Source organism: Pseudonaja textilis, chromosome 12 (genome assembly GCF_049901715.1).
Source record: "Pseudonaja textilis isolate UNSWEBS1 chromosome 12, rPseTex1.2, whole genome shotgun sequence".
NCBI classification, from domain to species: domain Eukaryota; kingdom Metazoa; phylum Chordata; class Lepidosauria; order Squamata; family Elapidae; genus Pseudonaja; species Pseudonaja textilis.
In genome coordinates, this window is record NC_142001.1 from 11,213,130 (window position 1) to 11,227,233 (window position 14,104).

At 43.4% G+C, this 14,104-nt stretch overlaps 1 protein-coding gene across 1 annotated transcript; it reads left to right on the top strand.

The window, feature by feature from the left end:
- Positions 1-43: 43 nt before the first annotated feature.
- On the top strand, positions 44-14,104 carry LOC113437825 (transmembrane protein 47-like). Its single transcript, XM_087941025.1, has 3 exons — positions 44-511; positions 13,065-13,205; positions 13,323-14,104. The coding sequence occupies exons 1-3, from the start codon at positions 310-312 to the stop codon at positions 13,502-13,504; spliced, it is 525 nt and encodes a 174-aa protein (XP_087797151.1). The 5' UTR covers positions 44-309; the 3' UTR covers positions 13,505-14,104.

A 14,104-nucleotide genomic window follows, 5' to 3' on the forward strand; every position in this document is an offset into this window, starting at 1 on the left:
ATTCTTAAAGCCAATCCCACCGGGCGGCGGGGCTCCCCAGTCCAGCTCAGAAGGGGTGGGTGGGTTATATAGGATCCGACGGCCGTCCTCCAAGGGGGCCGGAGGGGGCGGACCCCGGGGCGGGCGGGACCCTCGCCTCGCCGGCTGCCGCGCGTCCCTTTGGCCAACTCCGCCGCTGGAAGTGCGCAAGAGGCGAGGCGCTTCTCGGCTTCCTTCTCGCGTTTCCCACCTACCCTCGTCGGGTCTTCTCCCTCTTTCCTATCCCGCGACTGTCGGAGGCGGGGGGTGGGGGGGACCTCCGGGGCAAGGATGTCGGCGGCCGAGGAGCGGGGATTGACGGTGCGCCCCTTCAAGCTGATCGCGCTGCTCTGCGCCTTCCTGGCGCTGGCTCTGGATGTGGCTGCGCTGCTGAGCCCAGCCTGGGTCACGTCGGAACGCTACTCGCTCTCTCTTTGGAAGGAGTGTCGGCAGCTCCTGGGCGGCTGGGAGTGCTTCTCTCCCCTCGGAAGCGGTAAGCTGGGGGGTCCAGGAACGCGAGGGGGAAAAGACCGTGGGAAGATCCCCCGGATCGTGGGAAGCTGCACGTGGGGTTGTTAATTGAAGGTTGGGAACAGCCAAGCCAGGCCAGAGCATGGTATGTCCAACTTCAACTGGCTAACTTGGATGGCTTTTTAAGGGCCTTCCTTATTTTCCCAAGTTTAACTTGATGGCTTTGAAGTAAGAAAAGAATTTTATTTTGTCTGCTTGGAACTGCTCGGTTGGGATCGCCCCTCCCACTTTCTAGGGCTGTGTGGCTTCCAAAGCTGACAGGCATCCCCCCTTGAGAAGTTCACCTCCTAAAAGAGATAATAAACAAAACACAACCAGGGGTTAATGCGATGGCCTTAACCTCCTCTCCCCACTCCAAGGGGACCCTTTGCTTTGTCAGGGAATTCGTTATGGAATTGGTAAACCAAAGCTCTTGGGTCCAAGATGGTGCCGACCATGGCTGCCTCAGTGAAATGCTCTCTAAAGGTTTCTTTATTCTTTATTATTATCTGCAATTCACTACGTATTTCATACTCACGAAACTATCTGCTAAGTGTCGTACCTTATGATTCTTGATTCGATGAATGTATCTTTTCTTTTATGTATGCGGAGAGTATTTACACCAAGACAAATTCCTTGTGTGTCCAGTCACACTTGGCCAATAAAGAATTCTAACTATCTTAACAAATTAACAGAGTTGGAAGGGACCTTGTAGGTCATCTAGTCCAACTCCCCCAAGCAGGAGAGCCTACATCATTTCTGACAAACGGCAGTCCGGTCTCTTCTTGAAAGCTTCCAGTGATGAAGCTCCAGCAATTTCTGAAGGCAAACTATTCAATTGGTTGATTGTTCTCACTGTCAGAAAAAATCTCATTTCCAGGTTGAATCTCTTCTTGTTCAGTTTCCATCCATTATTCCTTGTCTGGCCTTCAGGAGCTTTGGAAAATAGCTTGACCCCCTCGTCTCTGTGGCAGCTCCTCAAATATTTGGAACACTGCTATCCTCTCCCTGGTCCTTCTCTTCCTTAGACTAGCCAGGCCCAGTTCCTGCAACCGTTCTTCATATGTTTTAGCTTCCAGTCCCCTAATAATCCTGGTTGCTCTTCTCTGCATTCTTTCTAGAGTCTCAACATGTTATTATAGTGTGGTGACCAAAACTGGATGCAGGACTCTGGTCTTACTAAGGTTTTAGAGAGTGGCATTAGCACCTCGTTAAAATTTTAACGTGTTGATTTTTTTATTTGTTTCATTATATAAAATACAAACAGAAGGAAAGAAAATAGGAAATCAAAGGAAGGCAAAGGAGCAGGGAAAAGGGGGTGTAAGATACAAGGGGGAATTTTTAAAAGTCTCCATCTTCCTGGAGCCAAACTTCCAAAACTTCAAAAGGATTTATTGGGAATTAACATGTCCGGCACTGCCTGGGTGTAGCCGACTCTGAGACACATAATGTGATGAACCAGGGTAGGATACAAAACAAACACAGTCACAAAAACCCAGTGAAGCCCCTTTTATTCCTTCACTTTGCTTCCAAGCTTCGAATAGCCTTGACGGAAGACAACAAACTCCCACACAAACAGTTACAAGAAGGAGGGGAAAAGCAACACAAACCAGGCAAGATAAGGGCTGGAGGATGTCCGCAGATAACAGAACACACACGGGGAAGGAAGCCAAACTCAGAAAGTAACCATAAACTAGAGATATTTCCATGCTTTGTTTCCAGCACTTGCCCGTACGCATGTCCGTCCTCTTATTCAGTTGTCACAGCTGCAGCCCAGGAAGAGGATCAAGGCCCTCTCCTCCTGAGTAGACCATGTCTCTCCCTTATCCTCTGCTCCCTGTGTGCCCTAGGATGGAGAGGGGATGGGCCTGGGTCCTCCTCTGACTGCCCAGCCGGCCTCTGCCCTTCCCCAGCCTCCTCCACAACATCTGGAGCCACACTTCCACTCCTTGTTGGCTGTTCCTCCTCTCCCTCAGAGTCAGTCTGCACCAGGGGCATGACACATAATTCACTGTCACCCTTGACCCTGGTTTTCCCCCACTCTCTGGGTGTATCGTAATTCATATTCTCCAATAGGACACATCCATAGCCAAGAGACATCAATTATGCTCTCCAGTTAGATATTTGCATGGCAGAAACTTCAGTCACCTAGTTACTATCTTTGAAAACATTTATGGAATGCAGTTTCGGTTTTGCAAGCTGCCGCACTGCTCCCCCCTCCCTTTCTGTTGGCAACTCTAAAAAGACCATGGAAATATTTTATGAGTTGACAGGTTGTAAGTGTGAAAAATGGTCATAAGTCACTTTTTTAAGTGCAGTTGTAACTTTGAACGGTTACTAAATGAACTGTTGTAAGTTGAGGACTACCTGTATCAAAGTAACTAACAGCTGGAACAGCATCAATTCTATTTCCCCCTCTGGTTTTTCTAATGGGGGTGATTCCGGAGGAGGATGGGATTTCGACTAGTTTGCAACTTTCTCCCAAGTTTTTACTTTAATTTTTTTTAAAGCAATGCTTTTAGGACCAACAACATTGTTTTTGCATTTTTAGACTCTGGATTGAATAGGATTTTTGTTCTACCTTTTTAGTGGTAATTTGCATCCCTTCGTAACTTCAGTATATTGTTTGCCAGTTCTATTCTGGTTGGGTTTTTTTTTTTCCTTGAGAGTTTCTCCTTCTTATTTTCCCAGTGGATCCCTGGGATCACTGCATTGCTGCAAGGGCAGATAGAAACTCACTGGTCCCAGGATTTGCTCTACACATCAATATGGGAGTAACATTCTGTCTCTCAAAATTTCTATCTGCCCTGCTTCCATCAAATATGCGAAACCTCCATCAGAGAGTGGGAAAAAGAGAACCATTATCTGATCTAATGGACTGGGTTCCAGATCCGAGTATTATAAAACCCCAGGGTCATTTTCATCTTTGGAAAGTACTCTTGTTTTTGTCCCAAAAGTGCTTTTTAAAGAGATAACTGGACTTTCTGGTCTTTTTTGAAGACGTTTCTCTTCTCTTCCAAGAAGCCTCTTTAGCTCTGACTGGATGGTGAACTGAACGACTCTCTAAAAAGAAAGCAAATGACCAGCTGTCTGCAAGGAATATGAATCCTTTCATTCTCCACCATCCAGTCAGAGCTAAAGAAGCTTCTTGGATGAGAAGCAAAACATCTTCAACAGAATAAAAACCAGAAAGTCCAGTTGCCTCTTGAAAAAACATCTTTGGGACAAAAATCAGTGTACTTTCCAAAGATGAAAACGATACTGGGGTCTTATAATGCTTATAATACAACCATGAGCTGGATGACTGAGAATCTCAATAGACACTGCTTTTTCTATAAGGTTGCATGTCATTGCTATATTTCCTCCAAAGAGCCTTCATCATTTCCCCTTCCTGATGGATCCTGGCAACAATCTGATAAGCTAGACAAGAACATTCCTTCTTCATGAATTTGTCCTCCAGCAAACAGGAATTCTCAGAGCTAAAAGAGCATATTTTAGTCTTTGTGTGGAGTCAGTTCATCGCTGTTGATTCATTGATGTGTCACCCAACACATCTGGATAATCATGAGCTGGGTGAAAATGGCCATGCTGTTGCCTCCATGTCCAGTTTGTGGATATCCCATGACTCTACAAGAAACAGGATGCTGGTTGTGCTCTATAGGTGACCCACGGAGAGTCTTCTGGGTATAGCTGAAATGAAACTTTGCACATGGAAATGGGCGATCGCTGTTTGTCAGGATGTGAAATAAATAAGGGGGAAAACATCCTTTACAACTCGAGAGCTTCCTAGATACGAGAGACAAGATTGGTGGAGGTGGATCTTTGGTCTTATCCAACAGGGTTTTGAGGAGAAACGTCAAAATGATGCCATAGAGCCCTGCACACCAGAATAACTAGACACAAGAACAGTTTTTTTTTTCCAAATGGCATCACTCTGCTAACAAATAATTCCTTCAACATTGTCAAACTGTTTACTAAGTCTGAATTACTATCACTATTACTATAATCCTCCCTTCTTTTCACCCATCTCCTCCCAGCTGTGACTATATGACTGTAACCTTGTGGCTTGTATCCTAATGATTTTTATTGACTGTTTCCTAGCATGATTTGATTGCTTATTGTACCCTATGACTATTATTAAGTGTTGTGCCTTATGATTCTTGACTCTTGAGGAATGTAGCTTTCCTTTTATGTACACTGAGAACATTTGCACCAAGACAAATTCCTTGTGTGTCCAATCACACTTAGCCAATAAAGAATTCTATTCTTCGCACTTGTTATCTTTAACCATACTTCCTGAGAGTTGCTGGCTAATCATCATTCGGGGCAATGGTTTCCCACCCCATGGAAGTTCTGTGTGGAAGAGAGAGGGGAAATGATAACCCCATTGTTTTAAAAAGTGGTATTAATTTGAAACATTTTTGAAAAAAAATCTGGTTCTTTGATTATAAAATTCTATATGCAGTCACTATTAAAAGAAGATACTCCAAAAATAACCCTTTGTGGATTTTGGAAAATTCAAGCTGTGCTTATTTGTTCCCTAGTTGGTCATTGAAGAAGTCAAAGAGACCTCAAGTAAAAGAGAAAGAAAATGGAAATAATTCTCGGTTTACAAGCTATTAAACAAATTTCTGTTGCAACCATTTCCAAGGATGGTAACGCTCGTGATTCTTGGAAGGCTGAATGTTTCTTCTTCTGTGTCCCAAATGAGCTGCTTAAAAAAAAAAAAAAAAAAATTCCAAGAAACTGGAGATGACAGAAAGGCAAAGAAAACACAGTAGAGATGTTTTCCCTCTCTGTCCTAGGGGTCTTCAAAACAGCATCTGTTCACTCCTCCTTGTATCCTCTATCTAATCCCAGACAAGGGTAAAATTGGTTGGAGACATCCCAGCCATGCAAAATTGGCTCGGTTTGGCTTTGTTTTCAGAGATCATTTGAACCCGGCAATTGTGGTTCATAAGATGTGCCTCACAGTTGTGCAAACTCAAGCAATTGTGGCTAATTCAGGAAATATGCTTAAACTTGTCTCTTTGCTGCCCCAGGTCAGGGAAAAAGACTGGATCCAGATTACCATATGAAACATCTAAAGGAGGTTGGAACTCAACTGTCTCCATTTATAATTCAGATATATATCCTCACACACACCCCAACCAGCTCTTGGAAGTCAATCCAACTTCCCTAGGAAATAGGCAGCTGGGTGATAAATGTGTGAATTGTCTAAACAGCCTTCAAAAGTATCCCCCTCTACCGCACATTGTAGTTATCTAGCTTTAGAAAGGTATGAGTGACTGCTGGAGGTAGACCTTCTGCAAAAAATATGTGTGTCTTTTCTCCAAAACATTTTGCTGCTGTTGCTACAAACATAATCAACGAAGTTCAGGCAGATTCGAAAATTCACTCCTTCAAAGTTGAGTGCGGATGGGAGATGAATTACCTCAATTGCGACACAGTTGTTCCACATCGTCTTCTTGTAACCTCTAAATGACTTTAGGTGAAAAGCTTTGAAAAGCTAAGGAAGTTCTAGCTGGTGAGTTTGGAGGTAGGAGACCACGAAGAAGTGCCCCAATTGTAAGTTAGAATGGGAAGTTGGGAAACATTTCTCAGAAGAAGACAATGACAAGTCATGTCCTGGTTATTTTCAGAAAAAAATCTACACGAATCTCCAGAAGTTGTGGGTGCTCCATCACTGGAAGGTTTTTTTGGAAGAGGTTGGACAGTCATTTGTTTGGAATTGTTTAGAGTCTTCTCCTTAAGCAGAGGATTGGACTAGAACAGTGGTCTCCAACCAGTGGGCCGGGAACCACTGGTGGTCTCTGAGAAAATTTTGGTGGTTTGCAGAGAAATGTCACCCCCAAAGCGATTAATCCAGACTGTGCAGGAACACAAGGCTTGTGTCGCTTGCATTGCAGACAACACAAGGAAGTGAGGGGAGGGGGAAAGGGCAGAGGTGGGGAACTTGCCCCACTCGCCCCACATGCCTGGCCTGGCCACTGGGCTGCTTCTTTCCGCTTCTTTCTTCTGTTTTTGGCTGCATGCAAGGAAAGCAGCAAAAGTCTTTCTTTCTCTCCCCCAAACTCTGCCAGAAATGAGTCTTTGGGACCCTGCAAGGCCTCCTACTCCAAGAGGCTGCGCCGACGTGACAAGTCTCACAAAGACTCATTTCTGGAGGAGTTTGGGGGAGAGAAAGAAAGACTTCTGCTGCTTCTGCTGCTTTCCTTGCATGAAGCCAAAAGTCTCTCCCCCCACCCACCCCGAGAACAGAGCTGGAGATGATATCCTGCGATCCCAAATAAAGAATGATCGATCGGTAGGAAAGCGGGGTGAGGAATTTTCCTGCAGACTTTTTGGGGGGGATTTTCCCAGGGTCTTTTGGTCCGCAGGATTTAAAATTATGAGTTTGGTGGTTCCTAAGATCCAAAAGGTTGGGGACCCCTGGACTAGAAGACTTCCAACTCTGTTATTCTGTAGGAATGCATGCAAGAGTCAAGCCTGATTCAGCCCTATCTAACGTGCTCTTGTTTACACCAGTCCTTCTCAACAAGATGTCGGTTTCCATGACAACTCTCCCGTTCAAGTTTGTATAGTAAAAGCTTGAGCCAAACCCCACACCAAACATCTTGAACAAGAGGACAAGGGTTGGCATTCCTGCCTATAAATTCTGCTTTCTTGGAAGAAAACCAGGAGACACGGTCCAAGCAGGAGGGCCAGCGCCAGGAGCCTGCTGCAAACTTTTATTTTTCTTTCTTTGTCGCAGTTCAAGCGTGCAAATTTGAAAGGGGGTGGGGGCGTGGGGTGAGGGCAGTGTGTTGATTCGTCTTGCAATGGAGGCGGCTGTTGCTTAGGCTCGCAACGAGGAGCAACAGATGTGTAGATTGGCTACACTGCCCCCCCCATCCCCACCCCGTGCTTAAATCTGGTGATTTATGCGCAGTTCGTTGACTTGACCACCTGTTTGGCTTCCCAAATCTTCTGCTACCTCCTCTGATGTTTGGAGCAAAGCACATAAGGCTGCTTATTTAAAGAAGGCAACTGCTGTTTGATAATGTTTCTCTAAGGGGTCCTTGGTGCTCTCTGAGCTTGGTTGCTTTCTTGCAGATGTTTCAGTACCCAAACTAGGTAACATCACTTGTGCTGAGGAGGAGGAGGAGGAGGAGGAGGGAGAAGGAGGAGAAGGAGGAGGAGGGAGGAGGAGGAGGAGGGGGGAGAAGGAGGAGGAGGACGACGATTGTGGGGTCCTTGGTGCTCACTGAGCTTGGTTGTTTTCTGACAGACTTTTCATTACCTAACTAGGTAACATCATCAGTGCTAGTAAGGAATGGGGCTTGCTCTCAGTTGATATTCTGTTAGTGTTGGTGGGAGTGATTCAATTCTCACTGAAGTGAACTTCATTGGCAGAAAGTGTCCACCCTACAGCATCATCACTTCTGTGAGGAAGAGACTTTTATAGAAGGAAACAAGAGATTTGTTTTTCATTTCATTGCTCTCTATATATAGGACACTAAATTTTTGAGTTTTGTTTATTGGAATATAATCTATGCAAAATGTTTCAAGGAAAAAAAAAACATTCCATGGATTTGGTTTTATTCCAAACTGAGAGAGTCTGTTGTTGTTTTTTCTTACTGCAATATCCGTAAAACATATTTGCTTTCTAGAAATTTAAGGGTTTGGTGATTAGTAGCATGCGGTATCTTCTCAAAATTTCAAATTTTGTCCCTAATTTGAAGTATTTTGAGGTTTTAAAAGAGTGTGTGTTTTCTTGCCTGAAAATAGGAGAGGTATACTTTACATATTTGGAGTTTCTTTGGTTGGGCTGCTTACTGTCGGCTTGTTGGCAGTTCCTTGATTGGGGTATTGTTTACTTGGTCTGATGAAGGAAGTGCTCAACAAGCCAACATTGTTGGTCTGGAACTGCCCAGCAAACCAACACTAAACAGCACAACCAAAGAACTTCTTCGGCCACCCCCACTAACGCTGACTGAGCAAGCCACTAGAATATAAACGGAGAGAAAAACCACGCTCCTTACTAGCCCTGAGTTTAAAGCTGAATGGGTGACAAACGAAACCGAGCCAAGGAAGACGGGCCATTTAATACATAGCAATTTTATTTGGACACAAACCCATTTGCAGGAACTGGGAGATCAGAGAGAAGATTGATTTATTTATTTAATTAATTAATTTGATTTGTCAATCTCTTACAAAATAATAGGTATAAGTATAAACACGAGTAAGAATACAGGAAATAGGTACGAATAAATAGGGACAAAAAGACAGGGAAAGCCCCAGAAGCGTAAAAAGAAAAGTAGAAAAAAGAAATGTAAGAGAAGAAAAATGAAGGGGAAAATAAAGATATTTTTGAAAATGGCTTTGCAACAACCGTAAACATAGACATTAGTTTTTTGCCCTCCCAAATAACATATGATGGTTTCGGGGGCGGGCTTGAAAAATTTCAGCAACCAGTTAATTCTCTGTCCGGTTCTGGGTGGGCATGGCCATGGTGGGCGTGGCCTAGTCAGCCCCCTCCTAGGAAAACAGGGTGGGGGATTTTCCTGCAGACTTTTTTGAGGATTGTCCCAGGGTCTCTTGGTCCGCAGGATTTAAAATTATGAGTTTGGTGGTCCCTGAGGTCCAAAAGGTTGGAGACCCCTGCTCTATAGCATTGTTTTGAGAGTAGGAGTTGAGACAGTTTATGCCCAGGATGTGAGGGGTCTGTAGATATTTTCACAGCCCCCTTTTTGACTCATGCAAGTCCTCCATGGAAGGCAGGCGGGTAGCAATTGTTTTTTCTGCAGTCCTAATTATCCTCTGGAGTCTGTGTCTGTCCTGTTGGGTTGCAGAACCAAACCAGACAGTTACAGAGGTGCAGATGACAGACTCCGTCATTCCTCTGTAGAACTCCTGTAGCCTGCTCCTTCCTTGATTTTTATCACCTTGAATTTAAAAACCAACAGGAGGTAAAAAGCCAGACTGAGTTTTGGATTTCTCCATTTCCATGCCCTTCCAGGAAGCATCTGTTGAGACGAAGAAGTCTTTTTCCAGCCGCCTGCCTAACCACCTCTCCTTTCAGACAAAAGAGTCCCTTGTTCTTTAAGTCCCTTTGCAAACCAGGGAGCAGTTTTCTTCATTTATTCCACAGTTAGCGTACGGTTGGTTGGTTGGCAGAGCCCCCAGTACTAACTACAACTCCTCAATTGAGAAGGAACAGAATAATTAATTTTGGTGTCCCCAAAATTCCCTGCAACTTTTAAACACTTCTTTTAAAAAGAAAATATGTATATATATATCTGTGTCTAAACATTCCTGGGGAAATCTTTTTCTTACTTAAGGGAGCACGCTCTCCGGGGCTGAGTCGAAGGGCAGGTCATTTGGCCCTTTTGGCAAAAGAGTCAGTGGGGATGGAGAGATTTTCACATAAGCAGCATCCAAGAGCTGACAGCCATTTCCAAATCTTTGAACCAGGCATTCAGTTCAGACCAGCCTGGCCCTGTTTTTATTGATTTCAAAAGTGGGCATTGGGAAGAGTTTGGCAGTGGTGCTGGACAGAAAGTTTGTAAACATGATCCGATTCTCCTCCCTTTCTCTCTGTCTTCCTTCCTTCCTTCCTTCTTCCCTTCCCTTTTCCTTCCTTCCTTCTCTCTCTTTCCCTTCCTTCCTTCCTCCTTCCTTTCATTCTTTCTTCCTTCCTCCTTCCCCTCCTCTTCCTCCTTCCCTTCTCTTCCCTCTTCCTTCCTTCCCTCTCTTTCCCTTCCTCTCTTTCTTTCTTTTTTTCATCCTTCCTTCCTTCCTTCCTTCCTTCCTTCCTTCCTTCCTTCCTTCCTCCTTCCGTTCCTCTTCCCTTCTCTTCCCTCTTCCTTCCTTCTCTCTCTCCCTTCCTCTCTCCCTTCCTTCCTCCTTCCTTTCCTCTTCATCTCCTTCCCTTCCACCTTCCTTCCTTCTCTCTCCCTTCCCTTCCCTTTCTCTCTTTCTCTCTTCCTTGCTTCCTTCCTCCTTCCTTTTACTTCCCTTCCCCCTTCCTTCCTTCCTTCCTTCCTTCCTTCCTTTCTTCTCTCTCTCCCTTCCCTTCCTCTCTCCCTTCCTTCCTTCCTTCCTTCCTTCCTTCCCTCCCCTTCCTCTCTTCCTTCCTTCCTTCCTTCTTCCCTTCCTTCCTTCCTTCCTTCCTTCCTTCTCTCTCCATTCCCTTCCCAGAATTTAAATACTCTCTTTCTTACATAATCTGGCTTCATTTAAAGATTGGTGATCAGAGCTGGGAAATCAGCCTTTTCATTACAAAAGGGATAGTAATTCCAAGTGGTTCAGTTGGTGCATCATCACACATGTTGATCTGGAATAATTCCCCAGTTGGCGACAAGCTCACTCTTTCTCAGTGACTCCGTTGGGGATTTGCCACACGTTCTGCTCCTCACCTTTGCCTGGATATTCTGGCAAACTGGAGAAAGGAGATGTTTTTAAAGCTGGCTGGACAACCTTCCTCCCCTGTGTTTATTTATTGATTCATGTAACACCCCCCTCGCCCCCATGACCGTTTCAGCCACACAACGGAAGCCTGTGCAAGAGTCAACCCTGCCATTCTAATGTGCAAAAACAAAACACAAAAAAGACAAAATCAAACCACTTTCTGCTGAAAACAGTAGTTTTGCCACTGAATTTCAGCAAGACAGTTCTAGAGGGCTCTGCGAGTTTCATAAACAGAGCTAGAAAGCTCATGTGATTTGCAGCTACCCTCCACCTTCTGCTTTATTGATAACTCAACCTGATTGGGGTAGATTGCAGGGGTGATATACAGATACATAATTTTATGTCATTCTATTTTACACATTGATGTAGTCAATTATTGTGTTTTATCCCATAGCTCTTGTGTTTTACCCTACTCTTATTTTAAATTGTTTGTATAGGATTTCATTGGTGACACGTGTTTGAACCTTTGAACGTTGATATGGCATATAGCCTAATCAATAATAATAATAATAATAATAATAATAATAATAATAATTGTAAATGCTTGAGCAGTGTTCGACTAGTGATTTGTGATACGAAACCCAGAATAGCTATCTCATTTGCTGTGTCCACTGTCATTTTTGTGAATAATAATAATAATAATAATAATAATAATAATAATAATAATAATAATAAAATCTTAAATGCTTGGGAAGTGTTCGACTAGTGATTTGTGATACGAAACCCAGCATAGCTATCTCATTTGCTGTGTCCACTGTCATTTTTTGTGAATAATAATAATAATAATAATAATAATAATAAATGCTTGGGAAGTGTTTGACTAGTGATTTGCGATATGAAACCCAGCATAGCTATCTCATTTGCTGTGTCCACTGTCATTTTTGTGAATAATAATAATAATAATAATTAATCATAATAATAATAATAATAATAATAATAATAATAATAATAATAATAATAATAATAATAAATGCTTGGGAAGTGTTCGACTAGTGATTTGTGATACGAGACCCAGCATAGTTATCTCGTTTGCTGTGTTCCCTGTCATTTTTTGTGAATCCTCCTCATCATCCTCATCCTCATCCTCATAATCATAACGGCAAGCAAGTGTCGTACCAATAGTAATAGGTGCCTTGAGTGCAGTCCCAGAACAGCTGAAGCACCACTTGAACACCACAGTATGTGAAGGGTGTATCTGGAGATGTTGGCAGGATCTTCTCCAGGAAAAACTAAGACATATCTAGGCACCCAGCTGAGAGCCGAGCCATTTGGCTGCATCACCTGAAACAACAGTTTTTTTAAAAAAGGCCTTTGAGTAGCATTTGCTTCCTTTCTTAAAGAAAACATTTTTTAAAAAAATACGGGGAATGAAAAACTGAAATTATTCCTGGAGGTTCTGAAAAGCTCGGTTCCAAGAAAGGCGGTCAACAGCTTTTGTTGGGATATAAAAGTAAAAGCAATTCAATTTCCTTGTACACCTATTGTGCATTGACAATAAAGGTTTGATTTGATGTGGTTTGAAGAGAATGGTTTCTAAAACATATGAAGAACCACTGCAGGGATTAGGTGTGTCTAGTCCATTGAAAAGAAGGATGAGTGGGGACATGATAGCAGTCTTCCAATATCTCAGGGGCTGCCACAAAGAAAAGGGGGTCAAACTATTCTCCAAAGCACCTGAAGGCAGGACAAGAGGCAACGGATGGAAACTAATCAAGGAGAGAAGCAACTTAGAACTAAGGAGAAATTTCATGACAGTTAGAACAATTAATCAGTGGAACAACTTGCCTCCAGAAGCTGTGAATGCTCCAACACTGGAAGTTTTGAAGAAGAGATTGGATAACCGTTTGTCTGAAATGCTATAGGGTTTCCTGCCTAGGCAGGGGGTTGGACTAGAAGACCTCCAAGGTCCCTTCCAACTCTGTTATTTTGTTCTGTTCTGTTCTACTCTGTTCAGAATTAAAAGAAAGTAAACCAAAAGAACCCAACCCCCAAAATAATATTTGCCTACCATGGTTACTGACTGTGACTTAAGTTTCTTCTTCATTTCTTTTCCCTTCTGCCTTTTTTTTTTTTTTTTTTTGCAGATTGGCAAATCACTACCCTGGTGTTAATCCTGACAGCTGCCACCATCACTCTGCTGGCCTTCCTCATGTCTCTGATAGCCTTCTGCCTGGGGAACTATAAATACTATTATCGGATCGTGTCGATTCTTCTCTTTGCAGCAGGTAGGTCTTCCCTTTCTCTAGACCCCCTCCCCACCTTGGGTAAATAAATATATATTGATACCTTGGCCAGTGGTTTTAACCAAACTTGTTTCTCCTGTTGTTGTTCCATCGATCCAGTGGTTCTCCAGATCTGCGCTTTAATTCTCTACCCCATCAAGTTCATTGACAGCAGCCCGTTGAGAAGCTACCATGAGTTCAACTGGGGATATGGTTTGGGTTGGGGTTCGGCCATCTTTATGCTGGGAGCAGCCATCCTTTACTGCCTACGGACTGATGCATATGAAGATGCTTACTATTAGGACCACGTGTGAGAAGGTCCCTGGATTATCAGATCTGGAAGGCCTCTTCAGCAAGCAGAGAGCAACAGAAGAGGAAGGGCGATGGGGTCCATGGGAATCCTTGGCCCATTCAAGCAGATTACGGATGGACATTTTCACCGGCCTCTTGCCATGAGGTGAAGAGTTTGAAGGCCTTCGGTTGGATACTCTTCCATCATCACCAGGACTCATCACTGCCAGACATCCACACTTCTCTCCAGCACCACTTGCTTAAGATTTCACATGTATTTTTTTTCCCTTTTCTTTTTTCTTTTTAAAAATATTATTTTTCCTTACTTTTATCTTTTATGTATGAAATTTTGTCTTCATTTTATTTATGAGAGGGTAGCTCCTACAGTGAAGAGCAGTTTGGCTTAGCTTTTATTGAGCGGCGTCCTGTGCAGATTTTCAACACAAAGAAGGGAAGTTGCATGAATGGAAAGGGATTCTTCTATAAAGGCATCAACGCTACACCCACCTGATTATGTTCCACCTCTTTGTTTCCATTCACTCCAAGCCCCAAAACACCAAACAATATAACAGTTTATGGGATGATGATGAATAAAACCATGGAAGAAATGA